The 27986-nt window shown below is 38.9% G+C and overlaps 1 protein-coding gene across 2 annotated transcripts in view; it reads left to right on the top strand.

The window, feature by feature from the left end:
* LOC114459801 (V-type proton ATPase subunit H) overlaps nt 1-27756 on the top strand; it is a 40592-nt gene extending 12836 nt beyond the window's left edge. The window contains exons 2-11 of one of the 2 annotated variants that reach the window (XM_028441951.1): nt 3541-3699; nt 4681-4780; nt 6308-6397; nt 8874-8987; nt 12931-13035; nt 18528-18587; nt 19422-19519; nt 21635-21827; nt 26871-27049; nt 27611-27756. In XM_028441951.1, the coding sequence (XP_028297752.1) occupies nt 3596-3699; nt 4681-4780; nt 6308-6397; nt 8874-8987; nt 12931-13035; nt 18528-18587; nt 19422-19519; nt 21635-21827; nt 26871-27049; nt 27611-27740 (1173 nt within the window). In that variant the 5' untranslated portion in view covers nt 3541-3595 and the 3' untranslated portion in view covers nt 27741-27756. The remainder of the gene's footprint in view (nt 1-3540; nt 3700-4680; nt 4781-6307; nt 6398-8873; nt 8988-12930; nt 13036-18527; nt 18588-19421; nt 19520-21634; nt 21828-26870; nt 27050-27610) is intronic. The other variant, XM_028441952.1, reaches the window with a different exon arrangement.
* The last annotated feature ends 230 nt before the right edge of the window (nt 27757-27986 follow it).

Genomic DNA, 27986 nt, shown 5'->3' with positions numbered 1-27986 from the left:
AAGCTGGTCCGTATGTGGCCCCTGAACTAACATGAGTTCGACGCTCCTGAGTGTACTGAAGCTCGTTGGAGTGGCTGGAAGTCACCTGATAGCGGTCACATGACCAGAGCGTGACTCCGTGTTGTAGCCTGTCAGCTGTTAGGAGCGAAGACAGCGGGGTAAGGAGACGACTTTCACTCCATTATTGCCTTATTTATGCTATATCTTTAGCTAAACACACGTTACTACAGCTTATATCGTCTTTATTCTCATATCTGAAGCTGAGTTTTATTTTAACAGCGCACTGAAGGGGCTTAAAGCTGCGTTAGCCTGTTTAGCTTCTGTTAGCATCGCCTCTGAATTCTATCTGCAGGATGCTAACAAGCGTGTAGCTGTTTTATTGATATGTTTACTTTAATACGTATTTTATTGTGTTATGGATAACTGCACGTTACAGAATATTGTGCTTCCTGTGCCGTGTGTAGTTGTATGTATATCTCTCTCTCTCTCTCTCACACACACACACACACACACACACACACACACTTCGGTCCTGTTTGTAATAAATGACATTGGCTCAAGCTGGTCATCACTTTGCACGAGGCAAGGCTAGAAATCAGGAACTGCGTTTGTCATACAAAGATTAGCCATGACATTATGATAATCTGACACACTTTACCATTAAACAGGCCTGACACGTCAAGGCAACGACCTCTGAAGGTGTGCTGCGGTATCTGCTATCAGTGTTTTGACAGTGGATTGTTTTAAAGCTTCTACATAGAGACAAATTCACTCATAAATGAGAACAAAATAACATAGAGCTTGGTTCTCAACTAGGGCTGGGTCATATGGCTGGTAAATGTATCACCATATAAGTATTTCATATCAGTCAATATTGATAATTATTAATTATTTTTTTAACCTATTCAAAATAAGAACCAGGTAGAGGGGGAAAAGGCCGGATTTAAATACTATTCTAAATGTAATTTCTAACCTTTAAAAAGAGATGAACATAACAATGAAAAAACTAAATAATTTAGATCTTAAATATAGGCTTAATCAAACAAAATGTGCCAAGTCCATCCATCCATTTTCTGACCCACTTGCTCCTTTTCAGGGTCACGGGGAATTTGCAAAGTATTTTTGTAAATAAGAAATTAATGCATATCTCAGGTAGAACTAACATCTCTCAGACATAAAGCAAACATGAATATGTCAGCATGACCTTCTCAGGCTTTGGGGCAATACTGGTTTATGTAACAATATGCAAATACAATTAATACTTAATTATGTATGTTTTGTTTTTTCTTTTCTTTCGTTTCTTCATTCAGTGTTTCTTCTTTTCATTTGTAATAGGGATGCACGAATATTCGGTAACCGAATATTGTAAACAAAGAAAAGCCGCATTCGGTTTTATTGAGTTAAAAGCAAGGCCGAATAGTAGCGTATGATGCCATCAAACAACATACAGTAATTTTGAGTCAGAAAAGTGTGCGCGTTGCTGTAGAACCAGAGAAGCAGAAGCAGCAGCTCCTCCTCCCAGAAGTGTACTCTCATCCGACGCTAACGGCTATGCTAACGGCAGTGCGGCATGACAAGATCGCTGCTTCCAACTGTGCATCCGAAATGTGTCCTTTTTGCTTTCGCTGGTGTTGGGCACAGAACCTCCTCACGCACATGTCAGAGGATTTAGAGACTCCTAAGTGTTGCAAAGCTAAAGATATCGCGGAATGTGTAACGCAAATCGGTAATGGAGAAAACGAATAAAGGTGTTCGTTTCCATTTTTTGTTTTCTGTACCGTTCATTTTGGTTTTGGAAACATATATCAAATAATGAGTGTTTTTCATAAAATGAATGAACGAATGATACACGGATTCTTTCCGCTTACCGCTCTCTGTCACTGCGTAAACGTTGGAAGCCGTCCAATTCCTCAACCGAGTTCATTGTTAGCGCTGTGAGCCACAAATCTGTAAACAACCCCATTGTTTCCTCCTCAGTTCACAAGCAATGTTGGGTCTCGCTGCATAGGCTGGTGTAGCATTAGCACAGAGTGCTAACAGCTGATGTGTGTGAACTTTGTTGTTCTTTTTTTGAAAAGCAAAGGCTACTAAAATATTTTAAAAATGTCAGAATATTCAATAAACATTTACTTTCTTAAAAAAAAACATGTCTAAAAATGTATTCTAGGCTATTTATGCACTATTAAAAAAAATTGTGAAAAACTTATCAACCGTATTTGGCCAAGCGGTTATATTTTATTTGGCTTCGGCCACAAATGTACATTTTGGTGCATCCCTAGTTTGTAATATTTCTTGAGCTTCTGTAACAAAGTAATTTCTGAAATCAGAATAAACTCGATGTCAGAACATAGGGCTGGGCGAATTTGCCTTAAAAAAAAATCGATTCGATTTTCAATAATTATTTTTTTCAATGCACTTAAAATTACTGCAGACATCAGATATATTGTCAAAAGTGCAACTTTATTGCTGTGATTGTGCTCAAGAGTTAAAATGCATAGAACAGTCCCAAAATAAAAAGTAAATGAGGCTCCGTCATTCAACTATTTCAAGCTTTAACTCAGGTTTAAGCAAAAGTGCAACAGCAACTTCACAGTAGCTTCAATTTTCTGATTAAGAAATCAGATAACTACATATTTTATAATATCTAACAGTACAATTACAAAAATAATGAACTCTTCCCTTAGCATCGCAGCATTGTGTGAAATAAACATTAAACATACCTGTGGCACACATATAGCCTATTCAAAGGGTAAACAAAGAGGGGGCTGGCTCACATCGTGCTACAGTAACTCACAAGGATGGAAGGCGAAAAAGTCCAAAAAAAAACTGTGCTGGGAAAAAAAAAAAAAAAACTCAATAAATAAACTAAATAAAAATCGTTTTATCTACAAATTTATTAATTTGATAAATCAATTTTTTGCCCAGCTCTATCAGAACATCTGTGACATGAAACAAAGACTTGTATCCTGACTTCTACACTGTGCTAAGCTGTAGCATGTTGGTAGATGTCGATGTCTGCGGCTGTTTCATGCTGCTGTAGTCCAACAAATGAGAGCAGCGGAGGTGGTAAAATAAAATTTGTGATATTGCCAGACATGGTAGAGATGACAACCTTGAATAGTATGAAGACATCGTTCTGACTTAAAATATCCAAAACACAGCCAGACTGGTGACGTGACCTTTACTTTTTGTAATCCACTGTTTCCTGTTGCATTGTCGCACTCTTTTTCTCCTTTAAAGCCATGCACTTAATTGCTCAGACCTTTAGTAAGAACTTGTTTTCAACATTCGACGCACACTGACTTTTTCTGCTGCATGTCATTGCAAAGGGCACACACTTTTTGTTTGACTGCATCTTCTCTTCATGTTGTCTCTTTAAAGCTGTGAATGAAAATAAAAAAAACAAAGAATATTGTGTTATCCTATATCGTGTATGAACAAATCTCCATATATTGCTATGTTAATATACACCACCCTACAGAACCTGTGTTTTCCCTGTACATTTTTTCCACTATCTTGATGTTGTCTTTTTTCTTGCAGGTGGTGTTTTTTTCTTTTTCCATAGAGTCAAATAGTCCAGGTTACATTTCCCAAGATGGATATACGTGGTGCTGTGGACGCTGCAGTCCCCACCAACATCATTGATGCAAAGGCAGCCGAGGTTCGCTCCAACCTGGTCAACTGGCAGTCCTACCTTCAGTGAGTTTATTTTTGTCTTTATGTTTTTAGATTTGGGGACTCAACGTGGCAACCCCTCAATTTTCACGCAGTGTACGAATTGTATTGTTTTCTTTTTGTACTGTAGCTATTGTCGAGTAGAGATAGTTATTATCTGTATTTTGTAGCTTAAGTTCTTTAATGTGATTATAAATGAGTGTTTATTCTGGAACTGTTGTGTTTACGTTAACACAAATGAAGTGTTAAATGTTATCGAATTAAGGGACGTTGAACACGGCCTTGCATGTTTTTAACATAATAGATTTATTTATTTTTTTATTTTTGATCAACTGTATATTTTTCCAGTAATTATATAAGTTTTACTAGACTATCTAATTCATTTTAGGATTTTAAGAAAAATATATTTTCATTGATTTTTAAACTGTTAAATGTTTTCTGCTGCACTTTTTAATCATAAAACACATTGAAATGCCTTGTGTATGAAAAGTGCTGTACTAATTCATTTGCATTTCTTGCCTTCATTTCTTTACATTTTTTAAATTTTACATTTTTTTTTATTACTAACTAATTACTAACTAGCAATTATAAAAAAGTCTTCTTCCAAATGAGTCTCTAAATATTTGTCCTAAAATGTTTCTGCCAAGCAAATCCTACCAGAGCGACTCACTTCAAAGAATACATTTGTATATTTTAAGTTTGTAAATTCATAATTCTCTCTGCAAACATTCTATGAGTAAAGTGAAGGCATTGTGGAAGTCTAAAATCTTCCTGCATCAGTTCCTCATTTAGTCTGCAGATACATTTCCTGTTTCAATGTACTGCTTTTGGCACCAGTTTTAATATAATAATCATGTGAAGTAATTGCATCACCACCTGTGAGCTCATATTAATTAGTTTAAAAACAGGAGCTGATGGTTCAAATGATTCCATCTTGTTCAGTCTTTAGTGAATACAGTGGAGTGTAAATGTCATTTAGCAGCCTGTTGTCACATTCTCCTGCAGGAGTCAGATGATCTCAGCGGAGGACTGCGAGTTCATCAAGAAGTTCGAGGTGGCAAACTCCGAGGATAAGCAGCTGATCCTGACTCGAGAGGGAAACCAGGTAGGATTCATTATTTCCGACCAATCGTCTCCAGGGTTCTCGCCAGTGCTGTTGAGCGTAGGGGCCCCCGACGGTGTAATTTTTCTCCTTCGTTCAGTTTTCAGCAAGGTAGGGGGGATTTTCTGTTATTTTTTCTGTCTTTAATCAGTACCATCGTAATAATTGTTGCAGACATGGACACAAAACGGACTTCCAGGTGTGCACGGGTAATTTTAACCCTCTTTTTAATCTGAATAACCCAGAAACATTTAATATTATGATATTTAATACAGGCGGATCTGCTCTGACGCTCCCGTCTTTTTCTAAGGACCCCTGCAGCCCTTTAGCTTTCCTCGATGCTGCCTGTGTGCAATGCATCCTTTGCTTACCCTGTATTCAAGCTCTGAGGAGTACGGATAGTCCGGACTCCCCTGTGCGCGGAGGCTCAAACATACCGTGGCCTGGAAGGACCCGGCAACGAAGGCACCGCCCCGCACCCAACTCGCCGCTTACTGGGACCGTGAACATGGTTCCCTCGCTGAACTCTCTCCTCTCTCCGGCGGGGACGGAGCCCCCTCACCCAACAGTCAGTGCCAGGGGTCGGTAGTGATGTCGGCCACCCAGCCAACCCGACCCAGCTAGAAACATGGACTGCTGTGTCGCTGTACAGCAGAGCGCAGTGAATGGAAGCATGTTGACCACTAGCTCCTTTTCTTACAGCTGCACATTTGTCTCAGCATTTACAGTCCCTGGCATTAATAATTCATTGTATTCTTTTATCCATTCACAATGTATTTAAAAACCCAAATTCCACAAGTGCTATGAGAGCTGATGTTGTAGGTTTAATAAAGCTGCTTTGATTGTGCACACCAAAATATTTAGTGTCTTGTGGGGTTTATGCTGCTCATTTACATTTTGTTTGGAAGTCTTTATGTTTACTGAATAAGCTTTTGCGTTAGATCAGATTTCTTTAGTTGAACAAGCTAATATTTTAGTTATTTTTATATGTATTTATTTATTTTGTAATGTGATTACTGTTGGATTTGGTGATTTGACATAAAGATAATAGTGATACACTTGTTTGGTTACTTTAATGAATGGATACAGACTCATACCTTGTTTAAAAGTATTTAATAGCCACAAAGTGAGAAAGAAGAAAAAAGATGCATAAAAAATTGTGATAATCGTTAATATCGTAATAATTGTTGATTAATCGAATTGTGAGGTCCCTTAGATGGAACACCCCTAAAAGTAAGGCAGTAACAAAGCTTTATTTCACTAATTTTGGCCGTCAGAGAGTTATCAATTTCAAGATTTTCCACGTCGGTGGCGCTCGCTCGTGCGCCACAGCCCCTATGCTGTTAAAAATTCCTGGTGAGAACCCTGTTCTCAAAGAGATAATATAGTAATAAGAGGAAATATTTGAGGTTTGTCTTAAAGCATGAAGCAGAAACAAATGTGTGCACAAATCACACTTATACAGCCTGAGCCTGTTTTCAGAGTGAAAGCACCGAGTGCTGCAGTTGTTGTTTTTTCTGCCTCCCTCAGTGTGCAAAGACCTTTCTGAACCTGATGGCTCACATCTCCAAGGAGCAGACGGTTCAGTACATCCTGACTCTGATTGATGACACTCTGCAGGTAAACAAACACACAGGTCACACTTCAGTTTCGATACTATATTTATTTACAGTATATTTAGATCATTAAAGCTACTGTCAGCTGAACTCTGGGATTGTTTTTCAACCCTCAACAAGGAGGAGTTAGAACCTACAACTTCACTCATGCATCAAGTCCAAATTCGGGCTGCACAATTTTTCAGATTACATTTAAAATACGGGTTCTGCACTCTGTAATATTGTGTTTATTCAGTTAGCCTTTGGTATATTTTATATTAAAATTATTGGGTTAATTTAAAAAAAAAAAAAACACGTATTATTTGATTTAAAAGTAGTCCAATAAAAATGCAGATTTTTCACAAATTTAATAAATAATTGTGGTTATAATCGTGATTACATTATTGATCAAAAATGATTTTGATTATCATTTTGGCCATAGTCGTGCATCCCGAATGCTACCATTAACCTCTATCTTCTCACTAAAGCCACTGAATTACTAAGTATCCCCAATGCTAAAGAGAAAGCGCTCTCCAAAATATACAAACTAAATAACTCAATCATACCAAACAACCTTAATACTATCAATGACATGGCAAACAGAAGCTTCTTTGTTTTCCTCCAGTACCCTAATGAAGACATGGACTTTAACCTCATTGAACACCTTTTGAATAAACTGAAGCCAGGCCTTCTCATCTCATCAGTGCCTTACCTCATTAATGCTCAACTTAATGCACACAGATACCCACAGAATCACTCTAACATCTGATAGAAAGCCTGTAGAAAGGAGAGGGAGCGGTCAATTACAATTCTGTCTTCAATTATCCATGCACAATTACAACTCAATTATGACTACGGTGACCAGCAATTTTTTTTTCTAATTACAATTAAAGTGACAATTGTTATTTTCCCCATGAAAGTAAATTACAATTACGTTCTCAATTACTGAAGTTCAATTAAAATTAATTAGAATTACTGAGCCTTTAATAAATAACCCCATACAACGTAACCTTCCTATTGTGTTTGCTTTCTGTTAGCATCTCTTATGATAACGGGTCAGTTTTGACCCATGATTAAAGCTAGGGTAGGCGATTTTCTCCAGATACACTTTTTAAGTTTTTGGTTGAAATTGTCTTTATGTCCTGACGGAAATTAAGATCTTATGTGCTCTGAAAAAGGAACGAAGAAAATCCATCAACTGTAAACTTGTAATAACTTCGACCAATGGAAAAAAACCAACCGTTTTTTTAACCAATCACGTCTCCCTGCTTGTTTTTGATCCCTCGCATGCACGAGCCCACATTGAGTGCGTCACCACTGACAGAGTTATAACAGTCACGTTTTTTAACATATATAATGATAAAGTTTATTGTTTACTTACTGCTGAATGAGACAACGAAATTTCTACACATTACAAGTGATATGCTGAGCTCCTCTTCTGCAGCAGCTGTGTGCATGCATGTGAGTGAGACGGAGCACGGGGGGGAGGGGGGTGAAGGCGGAGCCATCGGGGAGACTACATTCAAAATCATGTTAGCTTTCGAAAATGGCCTACCCTACCTTTAATGTTGTTGTTAAATACAGTAAAAACATATAATCTATCATCTAATTTGTTTCTCATTGCTTGGTTACCTAGTGAGGCTTTCTAATTCATGAAAATATTGGTTTTAATATTTTTAGTATTTAATATATCTCAGTATACTCCTTGATATACATTTTTTTTTTAATGGTAAAATGATCCACAAGAGAACTGACAGATAAACTTCAGATGAAACCTATTTTAATAATTATCTTTCTATCTGTAAGTCATAGAACTGTAATATGATTCCTCAGATTTAATTATCATGTAATTTACAGTTTTTATAGAATTTTGTTTTTATAATTACAAAGTCAATTATCTGAACAAAGTTACAATTCAATTATGTTTACAACAGCAATATATATTTTCAATTACATTTATAATTATGTCATAATTGTAATTGATTATCAATTATGCGATTACAATTATAATTGACCCCGACCCTAGTATACATATTTGTCCATGGCACTGCTGATTAGCAATAGAAGACTGTAGATTTATGGCGTATCAGTTCAAATAAAGTTATCTGTTGTGCCGTGAATTTGGACAAATGTAATGTAATGATCTTATTTAATGGTAGAATTTCAGCCTGGTCTTTATTTTTCTGAGTTAACTAAAGCCTGTTTTTTTCTAGTTTTGTGTCATGAGTGAAGAACGAAGAGGCTCTATGTCTGTGTCTGCCTTGTCACTCGAAAAGCTGTTTTTCAAAAAAGCCAAAGTCTAAAGTAATGGATGTTCCACAAAAAGCATTTTCTGTCTGTTAAGAAATCACATTTTAACCATTTGTCAGGTCTTTAAAGAAAGTGATAGTTGATTTTGAAAGGCACTAATCCTGAGGTGCTGTGAGTCACTTTTGCTCTGATTGTGTAACTGCAGCCATTTTGCTTTAAGTGCTTTACATTGATTTCTGCTCTTGTTCCAGGAAAACCCTCAGAGGGTGAGCATTTTCTTCGACTATGCCAAAAAGACCAAAAACACCGCCTGGTCCTACTTTCTTCCCATGCTGAACCGTCAGGACTTTTTCACTGTCCACATGGTAAGAAGTGCTGCTCAGATAGGAATAGAGGAGAGTTTTATTTTGAAAGGGTGTGAGTTTTGGAATAAGAATGGACTAAGATGAATGAGAAGAAGTCAGATGTAGTGTGAACTAGCATGCCAACTGTAACATCACTTTTAGGTCAATGGTACTTTAATTACAGGCTTCAACTGAAATTGGAAATTCTTTTTTAATTTATCTGAATTTTCCATTAGAAAAAAACCCTGAAGGTATACATTGTGCATGGAAAAAAACACATAAATTTGTTGGAAAATACAGAAAAACACTGCCCTGATGTATCTACGTACTAAATTATTACTACCACCTGTAACATAATCATAACGCATTTATCAGTGATTCACTTTTGGCCCCAGTCCATTTGTTGTGAACCTCCTGTTTAAAGCGTAAGTTCACCTTAAAGCACCTTTTTTCTGCTGAATACATTTATGATTAGATATGAAGTAATATTGATCCTAGTCCCACCCTTCACATTTTAGCCTAAGTATTTAAATGTAGCGTTTCTTAGCTGTAAAATGTCAGTCAATGCCCTCTATGGGTTGAACGCCACTATTACAATTTCATTTTGCTATTGGCTGAGATTAGAACAGTGATGTCTTTTTGGATTAGTGACATCACTAACCGTCACTGTTGGCCCCGCCCCTCCTATAAACGAAGGGAGGAGGGACAGGTTTCCTCCCCTCACTCCCCTCAGTGACCATTGATTGACGGCCCCATGCAGAACTTCACAGCGCTGTGGGGTGGGGCTGCTCTGACTGGTTGTGTTTTAATTACTCTAGCACTACATTCAAACTGCAGGTCTTAATGCACAATTTGGATTTTTTGTGTACTTAGACTTTAAATTCTGTTGAGTTGACATGAATATTAGCTTTACTTTCAAGTTGTTGGAAAGGATGCACTGTTCACGTGCGGGTGTTTGTGTGCTAAGCTAGTGCCTCTTCTCAGATTGGGCATTAGTGGGTGTGTGTGTCTCACTGCATGTTGGTTGTGTGTGTGCAGTTTAAGAACATTTGACACACACCGCATCAAGTGCATAAGTGAAGTGCATTATACTGTAAAATTAATAGAAATTTCTACCAATTGTGGTTGGGGACCACGGCTCTAGGGAGATACAGATTACAGTCCCCTCCAAAAGTATTGGAACGGCAAGGTCAATTTATTTGTTTTTATTGAATACTGAATACATTTGGATTTTTAAATAAAACATGAATATAAGACAAAAGTTCAGAATTCCAACTTTTATTTCATGGTATTTACATCTAGATGTGTTAAACAACTCAGGACAGAGCACCTTAGACATTATTAAATTAACTTAAAGTGAATAACATTTAATATTTGGTGGTATGACCCTTACTTGCAATAACTGTGTCAAGCCTGCAACCCATTGACGTCACCAGACTGTTGCATTCATCTGACTGTTGCATTTGAATGCTTTTCCAGGCCTTTACTGCAGCCTCTTTCAGTTCTTGTTTGTTTCTGGGGGTTTCTCCCTTCAGTCTCCTCTTCAGGAGGTAAAATGCTCTATTGGGTTAAAGTCCGGTGATTGACTTGGCCAGTCTAAGACCTTTCACTTTTCCCCCCTGATGAAGTCAGTCTTTGTTGTGTTGGCAGTATGTTTTGGGTCATTGTCTTGTTGCATGATAGACTTCAGAATTCATTCTGCTGCTTCCATCATGAGTTACATCATCATTAAAGACGAGTGAACCTGTCCAAGCCATGACATTACCTCCACCATGCTTCACAGATGAACTTGTGTGTTTTGGATCATACGCAGGTTCTTTCTTTCTCCATACTTTGGTCTTTCCATCACTTTGGTAGAGGATAATCTGGGTCTCATCAGTTCATAAAACTTTGTTCCAAATTTTTTGTGGCTCATCCCTGTACTTCTTTGCAAAATCCAATCTGGCTTTCCGATTCTTTTTGCTGATGAGTGGTTTGCATCTTGTGGTATGGCCTCTATATTTCTATAAGTCTTCTTCAAACAGTGGATTGTGATACCTTCACCCCTGCCTTGTGGAGGTTGGCAGTGATGTCACTGACTGTTGTCTTTGGGTGTTTCTTCACAGCTCTCACAATGTTTCTATCATCAACTGCTGTTGAAACCCTTGGCCGACCTGTTTGATGTCTGTTGCTCAGTACACCAGTCCTTTCTTTCTTTTTCAGAACATTCCAAATTGTTGCACTGGCTATGCCCAATGTTTGTGCAGTGGCTCTGATTGATTGTCCCTCTTCTCTCAGCTTCAAAATGTTTTGCTTTTCTCCCATAAACAGCTCTCTGGTATTCATGTTTGCTTAACAACAAATGCAGTTTTCACAGGTGAAATTCAAAGCCAAACAAGAACTATTTCATGTTTAAGCAATCAATCTAAAAGGCAATACCAACTAGAAACACCCATCAGTCACATGTTCCAATACTTTTGCTCACTTGAAAAGTGGGTGGGTTCAAACCAAAGTTGCTCTGTCCTGAGTTGTTTAACACATCTAGATGTAAATACCATGAAATAAAAGCTAGAATTCTATACTTGTCTTATATTCATGTTTTGATCTGAAACCCAAATGTACCTTTTAATGCTTGAAAATTTAAATATAATTGTATTGCTTTTTATTTTATCCAGACAAAATCCCTTTGTTTATTTGCTGATAAACTAGTTGTTAATGTTTAAAACGGCTGACTGCAGTCATTAATTACTCTGCTGCTGCTGCGATAACAACACACACTCCTGAAGCAGCGTTTGGCAGAATTAATGTTTTATTTCAACATGCAGTTTATTGGCTGGACACAAAGAGTGTGTGTGGATAGCCAAAGAAAGCAAGCTGGCATGTTGATCAGCTGTGGGATTCCACACCCCCAAACACAGAGGCTGTTCTGCACTAAAACAAGCCATTTTCAAACACAAATTTGACATTTTCTAACATCTGATACTGTTATTTGAAACATGGAGTGGTTTCTTTATGACTTCTACTCGCATGATTTGCAAGAAAACTGAAATCTGTATTTTCTCTGAAAGCTATTTCTCTGTTTCTCTCCTGTCGACTTGTTCATGGTTTTCTCATGACACAACACATATATCTAATATATATATATATATATAGATACAGTTATTATCGCATTTGGATGGATGTTTTTTTAAAAATCCATATCTTTTTCCCCATAATTGTCTTTTCTAACCTTCCACTAATCAATAATATTCATCAATAATTTCTCACAAAGAGACCATCAGCTAATTAACATGCTTGTCGAGTTCAAAGAACTGACGGGTCATCGTCTAATGATGGACCTCACGCAGCTTGGCTAAAAAGGCCAGCCACAGGGGTTCCATCAGAGAGGTTATATTATAACACCACGCCAAGTCTGTGACACGGCTCTGAGGCCAGTCTGTCCAGCTGGAAACAAACGTATTCCATGATTTTCTGAACAGTTTGGAGTGAAATCAGTTCATCACCACAGTACTACAGATACAGGTTAATGGTTCTCACAGTTTGAGGTGCATCAGTGTGATCAGACTCCACTGCAAACATAATGAAACCCAACCACCGCTGATTTCTGAAAAAAGAACTCGACACATTATTGTGTCCTTCCTTGGGTACGACAATGTAAACAAAACAACACAAACAGCAATTTAACAATGGATTTAGAGAGACAGTCCTGTCTTGCTCAGTGTTATCTTTTGTGGGTTAATGGCAATGCTGTGAATGTTTGTGTTTTCTAATCAAATTTTGTATTTTTTGTCATTTTTTCTTGTACACTTTTTTGTAATTTGGTGGGGGTTTTTTGCAATTGTGCGTATTTTTATAGTAGTTTTGTAGGTGTCTGTTTAGGGAAGTTTTTTTTAGTAATTTTTTTTGTATTTGATTTGAGGGGTGCACAAATTAGACTCAGGGCCCCATGTGATCTTGATCTAAATAGTAGTCTCCTGCTCACCAGGCAGCGCGGATCATCGCCAAGCTGGCAGCAATGGGCCGAGACCTGATGGAGGGCAGCGACCTGAACTACTACTTCAACTGGATCAAAAGCCAGCTCAGCTCCCAGGTACATCACACAGAGAGCCTTCACTTTAACAGCTAATTAAGGGTCTTTCAGCTAGATGTGGTGCCCTAAAACCAATGAATGGCATTGTCCTTCCTGTCTTTAGTGCTTACATAATTGTTTCTTTATAAGGTCGATAACACTCACTGTAACCTTCTCATGTTTATGTGTGGGTTTAGTTGAGTCTTATCCGTTCGAAAACACCCTGAGGATGTTGTGGTTGTGCAAACACAAAGATCAGAGTGTTTTATGGAACAGCTTTGCCTTGCTTTTCCTATCAGGCATTGGCAATGATAATAAAAACACAGAAGGTTAAGGACCGAAGACTTGAGTGTGGCGTGCAGGCCTGTCAAAGGGATGTGGTTCTGACTTGTAAAGTCAGGTCATTATAACCTATTAGTGTTATTGATGACAACTTTAACCTTTTTTATTTTCAGTACGGACCGACTCTCTTTGCAACTGTTTGCAAAATATATGCACAGTTTTTGAATTGTATTGATTTATTTAATGATTAAAACAACCTATCAAAATTATGTTTTTTTTTACATTTACATACATTTCTACATCTGTGTGAAAATCGTGCACTGAAATAGCAGAGCATACACACTAAAGTGGTCAACTATAGCACCATAGCTTCCAAACTAGAGGTTGCATTTGAGTTTTGGTCATTTTCCAAAAATCTAAAGGTTTTTTTTTTTGCTGTAAAAAAGCAGCAAATAAGTCACACCTGGCTACAAGTCGGTAGTCTGAGGTTGGGATAGGTGACTAAAAAATGTATCCCGATTTAAAAATTACGATAGATAAATAAAACAATTCCTAACGTGAAGTGTAAACAGGTTCCTTACAAATACAAATTAAATTGAATACATCAATGCTAGAATCTGCTTCAGTAATGGCATTTACACAATAAAAAAGGCTACAATAGCTACAGACTCAAAGAGCTCATGGGCTGCTATTTTATGGAATATGTTTGTGCATGTGGGTCACTCTATTACTGTTATTGCATGCAATTCATTAATTTCCCCATTATGCAATTATTTATTTTTTAAAAGAAAAAAACATTTTGACTGTTTAATGTAAACCACAGCTGCTGAATGTAGTTTATTTTATATCTGATAATGAGTATATTAATAATTAATAATATACAGTAAACATCACTCTGATTTCCTATAATTAAACCAGACCAGGCTTGATGATTTAATCATTAATTACTGAGAATAGTACTAAAGAGATATTTGGTGTTTCGCCACATCACACATAATCACAATAGTTACATTACTGTTAAATGGGCCAACTTTGTCTTGTGAACACATTAAACATAATTAAAAAAATATTGCATTTTACAAGTTAAGACGGATTAATAGTGACGTTAGTTTTATGATAACATTTATTTCACACCTTGTGTGACATGTTAGTTTTTAGCGTTCTATAGAAGTTTTAAATCTTTCCGACATTGGGCGCACATGCCTACGTCATTCGAGTGTGTCGCACACTTGCATACGTCATCAATGGAAATTTATCGTTTCTATCGTGGGATAACATATTGTTACTAGTGGGAATGTTTTTGACGATAAATCGTAAACGATAACAAACCGCACATTCTTAGTCGCAGGCTTCGTAAACGAATTCCTCTGCATTGGAAATGTATTAATAAAAAATGACATTAAATATAATACATTGGCTCTCACATTAGGTTAGTGGCTATTTGCTGCCACCTGCTGTTTGTTTCTGAGCTTTGGTTTGGTGTTTATGGTCTCTCTCTATTGTATCAATTGCATCTTCTGCAGCAACGGACGCGTCTGCTGCACGAAACGTTCCGCAGGTTTCGCAGGATCAAAAAATGTCCCCTTTCGCTTCATTTGCGCATTTGAAGCGAAGCATCGCCTACCAGCGACACATCCAACCCAGTGAGTTTTACTGTTTGCTGAAGCGAGGAGCCGCGCTCCTTTTTCTCCTCTCATAAACATAAATCACCAGTGAAAAAAGCCAGTGTGAATAGTGGCTAATGCTTTCCTAGCTCAGTGCCGACTTTCAAAGATGAAAACTACAGAGAGAACTTTTACCTGCTACTACCACCTCCTCGCTGATTGTCCTCCATGCCAAATCCTTCCTAGTCCGGTCCCGGTTATAAAGGCTGTTTCATACAGCTCCAGGTGGTCACACACTGCTTCTACTCCATGGTTGAATGGGTGAACAGACCGGTGTCCGTGTTGACGGCCTGATCATCAACAAAGACTCTGATTGGCTTTTGTCATGCAAAACAGTCGCAGGAGTTCAATATTTTCAACTCTTGCGAATATGACAAAAAATTGGGAGCGTGCTCACACAGCCAACCCTCTTGACGCGCGGATCGGACCGCCCCGCCACACAGGAAAGATTTCACATCTGGGCCGCGTCTATCCATTGAGTTTGTATGTAATCTGGACGATGAACATTTTGTGAACGCAACATTCCTCTCACTAGAACGGTCTGACCCCCAGTGGGCGAATTAGGAATTGCATTTAATGTTGTCTGTAATATTTATAATTACCCACAGGCTGGATTAGATGCCCTGTCATAAAACAGTCCAGCTCATTGTTGTTGTAGTCTGCCCCCTAGAGGAATAGCCTTTGTATCAGAAGAAAAACCCTTAAAAGTGCTCAGTTTGTCTCTCCACCTCAGGGTTCCTGTTGAAATAGTTTAGCTTTAAATCTTCGGCTGAAGTAAAGTCTGCTTTCCTTTACTTCCTCCTTTTTACTCATAGTTGCGGAATCAACCTTGTCAAATTTTGTTTGAATATCAACACCTCTGCAGGAAGCAGCAGCTCTGTGGGTGCCGCTGTTACCTTGGCAGCTGCTCACTGAAAGCTCTGAATACTGACGTTATTATTCTTTTGTGATCCAATTTGTTAACACCATCCCAAGGTTGTCTTCACTTCAGATGTATAATATTGAATTCAGACCAGGCTCTTTTTTTTTTCTCTTCTCTCACATTTGATTGAAATATTCTTGGTGTTTTTTGCAGAACATGTTCTCCATTTGAAAATGTCTTGATGTTTAAGTTTTCTCCTCAGCAGCCAGCGAGCGGGAGCATCCTTTGATAATCAGCGACCCTGTTGTAATCTTACATACCTGTATTTATTTGAGAATGTTTATTGAGGTACATCGTTACAGGTCAAAATCCCAAGTTTTTATTCTAGAGGTGATGGTAATTTGCAACATCCAGTGAACAATATGCACAAAGATTGTTTAACTGAGTGAAATAGATAAATAAATAAGGTAAAACAATTAGTGAACATGATCTGGCAGCGGTTCACTGTATATGTTGAAAGTGAATGCAGTCATAAAGCCAATTATCTTAACTCATTCAGTGCCAGCTATTTTCAGAATTTCTACCCCCCCTCAGTGCCAGCTGTTTTTGAGCTGATTTTGACTGATTGGCTGATTGACTGATTTTAAAGACCCACAGAATATTTTGTACTATGACTATCTGAAATCTGACACCAGATTTTGAAAGATTAAAGCCTCTACTTTCATCAGAAAAAACAATTTGATTCTGGCTCGTTTTGTTCTTCTGTAATCAGCAGTGGAATAGAGCAAGTTTGACACAAATCTTCCTCCAAGTTTCTCTGCCGTCAGTCTGCACACACACAACTTCCTCTTCCTCGCGGACATGCAGAGTGTCACTGCTTGCCTCATTTTTTTATCGTTTTGTCATACCATTGCCACACTCCAATAATCCGCTAAAGTTCCACACATGCTCTGGTCGGCTGTGCGCTGGTGGGAACATCGACATCATCTCTCGTAGCACCATTTTCTGTCTCGTAAACTCCTTTCCTCTCCCTCTGAGCTCTGCATCCAAAGGTGCAGTGCTACCACCTACATGTCATCTATTATTTTGCTAAATTCTATGCTTAGCAAAATGCATTATTATGCACCGCATTCATTTTTATTGCCTTTTGAAAATGGAAATACTTAACAGTTTTAGAGCCTGTGTTCTGCCATATTGAAATCACATGATTGATGATGTCTCACTGCCCCACTACCTGTAAACATTCCATTGTTTCCATTTGGAGTGAAGCTTTCAGCCGACCTTTTAGATAATTTAGCCACATTTTCCGGTCCAAATACATATTTGTTTTTCCATTGAAGGCTGTTTTTGGCAGGAGCCTCGCTACTCCCGTGAAATTCAGGTGTTTCCATTACCAGTTTTTATTGCGATATTTAGATTTTGTGCATTTCCAAGGACAGTGGAAAACTCTCTTATGTGTACTGAAAAGAACATGTGACCGCAGTGGGAAACAGTTCCAACTCTGCAGTTTGGTAGTAATGATAGTAATAATAATGCATTCGATTTTATATTGCGCTTTTCATAGACACTTTACATTGATGTGCATTATTTTTTCGCTCCAACGACTATTGTAGCCACAGCTGCCATGGAGAAGACTGACAGAAGCAAGGCTGCCATAGTGCGCCATCAGTCCCTCCGACCACCACCACTGACTCACACATCACATTCATCATAGGCAATGTGGGTAAATTGCGTTGCCCAAGGACACAACAACAGTGACTTGGCTAGAGTGGGATTTGAACCCCCTCTGAGCCACAGTCAGCCCAATGAACTAGTAGTAGACAATGAAGCAGAGAATAAGAGCTATCCTAATGTACCTTTACTCCCCCCTTTAAACAGTGCGCTGACACGCTTTGGTGGCTTAGTTTAGCGAGTAAATCTTGAAGGACTCCCACCAAAAAGACTTCTATTCTCATGGTTTGTGTGTTTTCAACAGACAGAGATTGCTTGGTTACAGATTGTTTTCAAGTCACAACTATTTTTATCTTTTTTCGGTAAACAAAAGAGGGTTACAACGGCATCTTTAGCATTTCTTGTTTTTTTAGAGCATCTATAAGTTGTCATTTTGACTGAAGAAGCTGCTAAATGATCTAAAAAGCAGTCTGAATGCTTCACTCCAATAGAAAACAATGGGATGTTTACAGTCAGTGGGGCCGCGTAACATCATCAATCACGTCATTTCAAGATGGTGGAACACAGGCTCTAAAACTGTTAAGTAATCCCATTTTTTAAAAGTTAATAAAAATGAATATGGTACAAAATAATGCATTTTGTTAGGCATAGAATTTTTATTAAGTAAATTTCAAAGGTTTTTTGCCATATTTGTAAAAACAGTCCTTTAAAAATTATTTGCCTGTTAAAATGAATATAATACATATTGGATCAATACTGATATAAGATATTAAATATTAAAGAGCATTAATGTTTGTATTTATCATCCATGTTGAGTAAATAAAGATGTGTTCCATGCATTCACGTTTCCTGCCGTCTTTGTGTCACTGTTAGTTCTAGCAGTCCTGTTCTAGGTGATCAGTCACGCTCGTCGCTATATTCTGCCATCTAGAGGTGGAGCTTGTGTATCGCAGGGAAAACTCGTGTTGCCCCACAGCTCCAAGCGATGGGTTGTGAACCATGTTGCACCTCTGCTTGTGTTTATCTCCTACTAGAATCTACACTTTAAAGCTCCAGAGTCAGGCACAGGAGCAGGATCTATTTCTCCCAGTGAAGTGAGTATGAGTGAAGTGAGCGGTCACGGTCACTGTGGCGCTAAGTTTAAAAAAAAAAAAGGGGGCAAAAAGGGTAGTATGTGTGAGCTGTCACTGGACCTTCACATCTTCTTTCCTTCCTCTTCTCTCATCCTGTTCTGCACTTCAGTCTTTCTTGTGTAACATCAGATTGGTGGACAGTACACTGGAGTCTGTTGACACGGGACATTTCTGATTTAGACAGCATGGTGTTTGCTGTCACTGGTTGTCTTTTACCTGTTTAAATGAGACATGCATGCTGAAAGCTAGCCCCTCCCCCCCAATGCTGAAAGAGCATGAAAACCAGCTTTTTTAACAAATAGTAACAGCTGCAGCATCCCATACTGTGTGGAGCTTTTAGCGTAACCCTCCTGAGAAGCTGCAGGAAATGTAACTGATCGTCGTGTTTTTAAGCAGGGAACTCTCGCTCCTCTGTCTTTACTGCTGCCTGGTTCTGTAGCTGGACCACTCTGCTTCTCTCTCTGGATTAACAGATTAATGTGATCTATTTCCTTCACTCAGCTTCCTTCACTCCATGACTCTGCTGCGATGGGACACTCCCCCCCCCCCTCCCTGCTGTCGCTCTGTCCTGTGTGACGTAGCATGTGTCGGTGTTGACAGGCTGCATGTGCGATGCATCGGGTGATGCACAGTTTGGACTGACCTTCTTCAGTGTGCTTTCTATTGCTTGTCTCCTACTTCACATTTCAGAAACTGCACTAAGTGTACACGACCGCTAACGTTTGGTTTGTCCTCCGGGTCACATGTGGCTGCTCTGCTGCTGATGGACTAAAACTTTGTGCTTGTTTCCTGCAGAGCTCCCAGTATGCCCAGTGTGTGGCTGGCTGCCTTCAGCTGATGCTAAAGGTCAATGAGTACAGGTTCGCCTGGGTGGAGGCCGATGGAGTCAACTGGTGAGTGATGATGGCTCCATTCCCCGCAGAAACCTGTATTTGCTCCGTTAATGTTGTTTTATACATGAAACCTGTTGCTGGTGTTTTATTTTATTGTGGTTTTTGGCGTGCACCATTCAAATAACAATTTGTACCCCAAAGCAAATACAATTTTCACAATTTTAAATGTTGGAGGTTGAAGTTTTACTTAAATGAGAACAGGGCAGGATTTGTGAAGGAAAAAAAAATTTCGTTTTATGTCTTTTAATGCTTATGGATGATAAAGCGTTCAAAACCAAAGAGAATGAACACACACACACACATCTCCCCATTGCCTTAAAGAGACTGTGTGATGGATCTTGTACTGCAAGATTTTCCAGCGCAGTCATCCGGACGTATTGTCAAATGACGCTGAATTCGCGTTCCCGACGGCATACTCGCATGGAGGCGTAGCCCCGTACAGGCTTGGAACGAAGAACTGGCCGCAACACTGAAAATGAACCAATGCCTCCGCCTGTCAGTTGTGGACTGATAAAGGTTCCTAATCACTGGTCCTCCACCCATACGCACAGACTTCCCCACCCACACGGCATGTGTTCAACAAGCGCACCTCAAAACCCTTATAAACAATGCCCTCATCAGATTACACCAAAAACTTGAGTGTGCACACACATACTACCCCAAATCCACACACTTGTAACCTACTGATCATACATACTGTACGTATAACTGTCACACAATGCTACTACACCTCCGACCATGGAACTCAAACACAGCCAAACGGTGCAATCCAGAAAACAAACTTAAGCACACAGTCACACAAACATACACGGCATGCAGCATACACACAAACGTGCGCACTACACAGAGCCACACGCAGGGAACAGAAAAGAGACAGAACTACACACATGGAGACACGCAGCGCCGGACACAAAGACGCAGAACAAAAACGGACCAGGATCCAAACACACCACAGTGATCAGGCTCTCTCATCTACACCAGATTGCCCGTCACTCAGACCCCTAAACATAAAGAAAAAGACGGCTTACTGAAAAACATGGATGGAGGCGCTGCTATAGAGTTTGACTTGGCTGATGACTGCAGTTACACTAAGGAGTCTGATTTCTTGATCCTGCCCTATGCTCCTTAAACAGTTAAGAAAAAGTTTAAAAGTTAAGAGCAATCATCAAGCAGTTGTCATCTGCTTTCTCTAATTAGATCGCAGGGGTTTGCTCTCATTACGGGTTATAAAACCTCACGAAATTGCGCCAAACATGCTTAATATGTTTAGTTAAGCTAAATATTTTTCCTTAATTTCATATTTCTATGCAGCAGAAGTGCACTGGAAGCATGTGCTAAAATCTCTCGAAATTACATAGCGCAAGATTTGACCATCAGTCTTTATTACATTTGCCACTCGTTATACTGCAAAAAATATTGTGGAAAATGGGCATATTGTCCCAAAACATGTCAGTGAGAGTATTGTATATTCTGTCATGTTGCAATTTACACTTAATTTTGTTTAAAAAAAAAAAAGATGAAAAATAGGAGCAACATTATTGCAATTTCTGTTTCAGGAAGTGTATCTGTAATTTTTGTACATTTTCCACATTTACGGAAAATCGGAGGCCCAACGTTATTCTTTCTCCGTTCAAATTTCATCAGAAATGTGAGAATTGATTGATCATGAGCTGTGAAATGCCACAAATCGCTCTTAGGCCTACATTAATCATATTTTAATTCACCTGCAAAGTTTAGTCCAGTGATAATCTGCTTAGAGATTTAAAACACTGTGGAGGGTGGCTAATGTTCTCATGTTCTGGCTTCAGAGCAGTGTGAGAGAAAATGCAGGAAATCACATTATCTCCTACTTATTCTTCTTCAAAGGTTGCATCAATTTTGCCACAGTCCGGCCCAATTCTCAGCAGATAATTACTGCACACTGGAAGGATCCACGTCTCTGCACTTACGGGCTTTATCAGTGCCGCTGTTTGGGCGGTGAACGTCCATACAGTTAATTCTCAGCCATAATCACAGGGAATGGACAAACCACACTTAGGCAGCTGCTCTGTTAATAAACAGTGCATTAGTTCTCACTCACTCTTTCATCTGCTCTGTTCTGTTTCCTCCATGCAGCATCATGGCGGTGCTGAGCAACAAGTGTGGCTTCCAGCTTCAGTACCACATGATCTTCTGCGTGTGGCTGCTGGCCTACAGCCCTGAGCTCTGTGAGCAGCTCCGCCGCTACAACGTGGTGCCGGCTCTGTCCGACATCCTGCAGGAGTCTGTCAAGGAGAAGGTCACTCGTATCATCCTGGCTGCCTTCAGGGTTAGTGAAACTGTGGAGACTCATTCACTGTTAATTGTGTCAACAATAACTTACGGCCTTTTATTGCGCAATTAATTTCTGATGACAACGTAAGTCAAAGAAGAATTGGCAACAAAAATTCAAACCAAATCTCTGTTAGATATCAGGGTTCTGGCCAGTGCTGTTGAGCGTAGGGCCACCTACAGTGTGATTAGACACAGTCTGTTAATTAGTGTAGGACCTATACCAAGCATGAGTAACTCTCTAACTACATTCATCATGACCCTTCACCAGTTCAACAAATAACTTTTGCAATAACAAAGAAAAAAAAAATTAATTAATTAATTAATTAATTAATTAAATAAATAAATTTCAAAATTTTCTGGGAGAGGATGCCCCCAGAGCCCCCTATAGCATTTGCGCCACTGGCGCTCGCTCACATGCTATACACGACCCCACTATGCTTTGAAAAATTTCTGGTGAGAACCCTGGTTATCAACTGACAAGTAAAAATCACACGTAAATTATGATGCTTGCTGGCCAGACAAGCTGATTTAAACCATCTTCAATGCCTGGATGTTTGACTTTTTTAACCAACTAAATATCTTAACTGAAATTTAAACTCCGTCTATAGCAGTGCTCCTGCTTGAGGAAAGTGAGTTTGCCCCTAAACTTGCAAAATATAACTGCCTTCTTTTCCCTGTGTAAGCAGAGCATTAAAGCCTTTAAAACACCTTCACACAAGCACATAAAACTCTTTGAATTAGAAGTAATTAAACTAAATCATGTCCCTCGGGGGTCTCTGTAATCCCACACCTTTCCTTGCTTTCTTTTTCAGTTTGGAGTCCAATGTTATGTTATCGAGTCAAATGAAAAGGGATGTACAAAGCTAATTTTATTGAACTGATAATTAATGTGCCTCCCTGGTAGACAGAAGGTTTAAGCACTCTCCAGAAACAGCCGTCAGATCTGATTTCCCTGCGGTCCTATTTGGCACATTTGTTGCAACTGAAAACAAGATGTGACTTATAACAACAGCCGAGCTCATAAATGTTACATTAATGGGATTTATGATTGTGCTGGTCGCTGTATTGCTCACAACCTCTCTTGAATATTTGATGTAGTCCTTAGAGCTTTTTTCCTGTTCATTATTTCTGCTGCCAGGTAATAAAATGCATCTAGTCTTTGCTGATTGGGAGGAATCCATTGTCAAGCTTTTAGGAAACTCGTTATGAGGAAATCTTTAACAGACAAAGTCTAACTGTGTATCAGTCAGAGTCGGAACCATGAGGGAGCTACACCTCCAATGGATGCAGCGTTGTGATTACCAAACAGAACATTCATGTTGAGCCAGCCTGTTGAACTTTGAGCTTTTTAACTCATTCACTGCCAGCCATTTTCAGAGCAGCCCCTCAGTGCCAGGCCATTTTAGGTGATTTTCACTGATTTTTCAAGACCTACAGAATATTTTGTCGTATGACAATCTGACATCTGAAGGTTAGAGTTTCTACTTTCATCATAAAAAAGAATTGTGTTTCTAGCTTGTTTGGTTCTTCTGTAATCAGCAGTTGAATGGAGGCAAGTTTCACACAAATCGCCAGTTTGTGACAAAAAGCTGAGAAAAACGTCTTTGTGACTTTAAAGCAATTTTTTTTGCTTTAGGTACACCTCAACTAAAGGTGTGAATGAAAATCATTTTCACGATATATCGCTATTTTTTTGGGTGCCGTTTTTAAATCGATATTTTTATTTAAAAAATCGATTTTGTTTCTTTTTTTTTATTTGTGCAATATTTCAGTGGTGGTTACAATGCTTTCAATGTGTTGCAATGGTTATTTGATGCACTTGATTTTATGATGGCAGTGTGTAATGCCTGCAATATTTATGTATGCACAGACATTTATTTCATATAATCTATTCAGATCAGTGCATAAACTAACACAATAGGATAAATTATATTTTTTTCTTATTTTTGTGCATTATCAATAACTCAATGTTCTCACTTACAGTTCTTACAATGTCGTCATTGTGTTGTCATGGTTACTTTGAGACTTCTACACAGTACTTTCAATGAAAAGAAACTTGTGGCACTTTATTTTATGATGGCAGTTTGTAACACTGCATTTTCTTTTTTTCAGTGAGAATGTGCAAAAGCACTGATAATAAATAATAAATAGGATGTTTTGAAGCAAATAGTTTTGACTGAATTTATTCTCTGAATGATCAATATCTTCTGATGAACATATACAGATACTTCATTTTTCATCTTTACGTTTAATTTTGATATTGACTGGGTAGACAATATCATATTGTGACCCAAGTATTGCAGTATGTATCGTATTGCAACATCCTTGCCAATACTCACCCCTAACCTCAACATTGGTTTCCTTCTATAAAACTACAAAAACAACACTGAGACCTGGCTTTTGATGGGAAAATTATTATTATTTTTCTATCTCGGTCAGAGTTCAATGGTTTGCTTACTGTATTTTCACCGTCCTTCATGTCTCTCCCCCCGACATTTTCCACACATGCAACTTCCTCCTCCTCCCAGACATGCTAAGTGTCACTGCTTGCTCCGTTTTTCTCAATAGTCTACTTAGTTCCACACATGATCTGGTCGAGTGTGCACTGCTTTGAGCTGCTGGGAACTTCAGCATCAACTCTGGTAGCACCATTTTCTGTCTTGTAAACTCCTTTCCTCTCCCTCTGAGCTCTGCCCATCACGGGTGATCTCTCATCCAAAGGTGCGCTGCTGCCACCTACATGTCACCAGTTATTCACTACATCATTGTACAAGTTCTATATTCACGGGAAACCTTTGTCACACTGTCTCCTAGCAACACCAGCCGAAAACACAATTCACGTCTTCAGACGTGAATGGCACTCAATGAGTTAAAAAAAAAGCTCCAATGGTAACCTTGTTCAGTCAAACACAGCTCTTCTGTCCTTGCTCAGAGCACAGTGCTCTTTCAATAGGGTTGATTGCATGATTGAAACATGGGATCAAAACAAACGTATTTCAATGTCATCTCCAAGGAAAGTATTAAATGGTTTTTGTGCTGCAGCGTTTGAGATCCGTTGCTGTCCCGTGAGTCGTGATGTGCTTGGGTTCACAGTTACTAATGGTGAAGGTTGTTCTCTGTCTGATGGAGATTTGAAATCATATTCAGTGTTGCTTTAGCTACTGTGTGTTTGTGCCTGGTTTATGGGGCCAGTTTGAGTCTATCATTACTAAATTCCACAGATGTTAAGCAAATGCAGCATCTATTTTCAGGGCCTGGTTGACGAAGATCCTAAATAAGGAGGGCTAAATTCTGGACGTGGTTAGAAGCTCAAATGCATCATGTGTTTAGCCCATGTTTTAAAGTTAGTGCACATTGTTACACTTGCAAACCTTTAGTAAATCAGCCTCAAAGAGGTAATTTAAGGCTCATTGTGACATTGATAGTTCCTATTTTCTGTTGCACACACAGCACAGGACTTAGAGACAGATTTTGATCAGCAGGTTGTAATATCGATCAACTTGTATTTGGTGTCTTCCTTCACCTTGTCTGTACATGCTATCGAAGGTCAGCACTACATGGCGAGCAGCCTTTTTGCGACAGCTATGCATGTTTTATTATTGAAATTTAATAAATACATTTGTTTTACTGCATACTTGTGACAATCACCAGTCCTCCCTAAGGAAGAGAAAGAAAAGCTTTATTATAGGGAGAATATGAAAAGAGAGGGCAGTGGGGGTGGGGGGTAAGGAAACAGGGAAGAGGGAGTCGGGGTAGGACAATGGTAGGGGTGGGGAAAGAGTTGACTATTTTAAGGTGAGAGTGAAATGTGTTACATTTATTTATAAAGTGCTTTACAACCCAGAAGGTAACTCAAGAGCTTCACATTAACAAAATCAACAACAGTAATGGATGCTTGCTCTCTGTTTAGATCTAAATCCTGCAGGATTACGGCTCTGCAGAACTGAGTTTAGACTCCTGTGTGTTGGTGTTCTTTTGTATTAATGCAAAATTGAGTCCATTGCTTGCTTGTGTCTCTCTCATTCACGATGAACGTTCATTGAATGTGTCTTTGCATGTTTTTTTTTTGCATACCTGTACATCATAGTGTATTTGTGAGTGTGTATGTCTTTGTACATGCAGCGGTTTCTCCAAGAGTTTATTGTTCAATTCTGAAATACCTGGAGACTTAATTTAGACTTGTTAAATCTTTTACGAGCATTTATTTGTTTGTTTGTTGGCAGGGTTACATCAAAAGTACTGAATTTTGACATTTTAATCAAAGATAGACCTTACGCCATGAAAGATCCCATTAACTTTTGGAGGGGTTTTGGATCAATACTGATTCTGGATTTGTTTCAGAAATCTCTCATCATTGGTGAAATTTCAAAAATTCATATCTCTGTTTGGAATTGTCAATCTTAACCATGAAATATGGCTCAGTTATGTGGGTTTGGTTTCTTAATTACCTCACTAAGTTTCATTCGTATTGTATGATTTTTCAAACAAAAAAAATGGGGGTACCCATGCATTTGGACCTACTGTATTGTACTTAATAGGGATGGAAATTTCCTCCAAGCCTTTAAAGTGTGAATGATCATGGTTCCATGATCAGGAACAATGATCCAGAATAACTTCCAATATCTGGCAAAGAGGAAATTTGGTGTTTGGCAAGAGGTTTGCACACAAGAGTAATCTTGTCCAGGTATGTTTTAATACTGTCATGCTTTTGGCATTCTAGACTGTGTGTTGTGTAATTTGCAGCTCTGTAGGGTGGTATTACCTGCATCATTGAGCAAATCTATTCCAAGGTGTTACCTGTTCCTCTGTCAGAGTGCACTGGTGTGTGAACTTGAAAATGTGGTTGATAATGAAAAAAGCTCTCAATGCAGTTCCAGGTCAGTGTGTTTTAATACGAAAGGAAAACACATCAAACCATTGGGAGACCATTACAAAAAGGTCCAAACCCAGGACATTCTCACCGTGAAGCCAACCGTGTGCTTTTTCTCCTTTCAAATCGTGACTTTCTGTTCCCTCCTTTTCACTTTTTTCTCCCTAGAACTTTCTGGAGAAGTCCACTGAGAGGGAAACTCGTCAGGAGTACGCTCTTGCCATGATTCAGTGCAAGGTCCTGAAGCAGCTGGAAAATCTGGACCAGCAGAAGTACGACGACGAGGACATCACCGAAGACATCAAGTTCCTGTTGGAGAGGCTGGGAGAGAGCGTGCAGGATCTGAGGTGCCCCAAGCAATTTCACATTCCCACTTCATCTCCTGTCTTAAGTGCTGCCACTACACAGGAGAGACATGTGGGACGCACATGTGTGGATGTGTGCGCGTGACATGATACTTGCACGTCTTTGAAGCTGTTCACTACTTCTACTGCCTCTGACATCAGGCTCTCATCTAAGCCAGAGTTTTTTGAAAACACACATGTTGCAGAATATACAACAAAGACATGGTTTGAGTATTAAATTTGGTATTTTAGTAAATCTCACAAAAGTTTGCGACTTACTTACACATTAATTGGCTGTGACTGAGGCTGGGCGATTAATCTGTATTTTAATCAAACTATATAGAAAAAATATATAATTTATACCAATATTTAATTTTAAAGATGATTTTCTACTTCTTCCTATGTATGCCTCTCACACAAACACTTAAATCTGTTGAAATGCCCCTGAAACCCCTTCCTACCAACACAATCGATCCACCATGATGTAATTTGGTTGTAATTTGTCACTTTTAAATCCCTCCATATAAGTCAAAATCAATTTTCCCTTTTAATCATATGTTTTAGCTCGTTTGATGAGTACAGCTCTGAGCTGAAGTCCGGCCGCCTGGAGTGGAGCCCCGTCCACAAGTCTGAAAAGTTCTGGCGTGAAAACGCCGTCCGACTGAATGAGAAGAACTACGAGCTCCTCAAGTAAGACCATGTTTTTATCCTCTAAGGTCTGCGTGACTTTGAAAACATGCCCGTGCCAAATCAAAACTTCTCTAAAATCCCTTTGGTTGAAAATAATATGTTACACTTAGTAAAATACATGTATTTTTATACGTTTGTGTATCATTCTGGTGTTCTGGATTAATGGATAATGGACAATTGAGTTGAATCTGACATTTTTGTTCACTTTTGGCTATTTAAGTGATGGTAGACTGCAGCAGAAATAATGCTG

This window comes from Gouania willdenowi, unplaced genomic scaffold (assembly GCF_900634775.1).
Source record: "Gouania willdenowi unplaced genomic scaffold, fGouWil2.1 scaffold_348_arrow_ctg1, whole genome shotgun sequence".
Taxonomy (NCBI): domain Eukaryota; kingdom Metazoa; phylum Chordata; class Actinopteri; order Blenniiformes; family Gobiesocidae; genus Gouania; species Gouania willdenowi.
The sequence above is the reverse complement of the archived record's forward strand: the minus strand, read 5'-3'. Positions and strand labels throughout refer to the sequence as shown.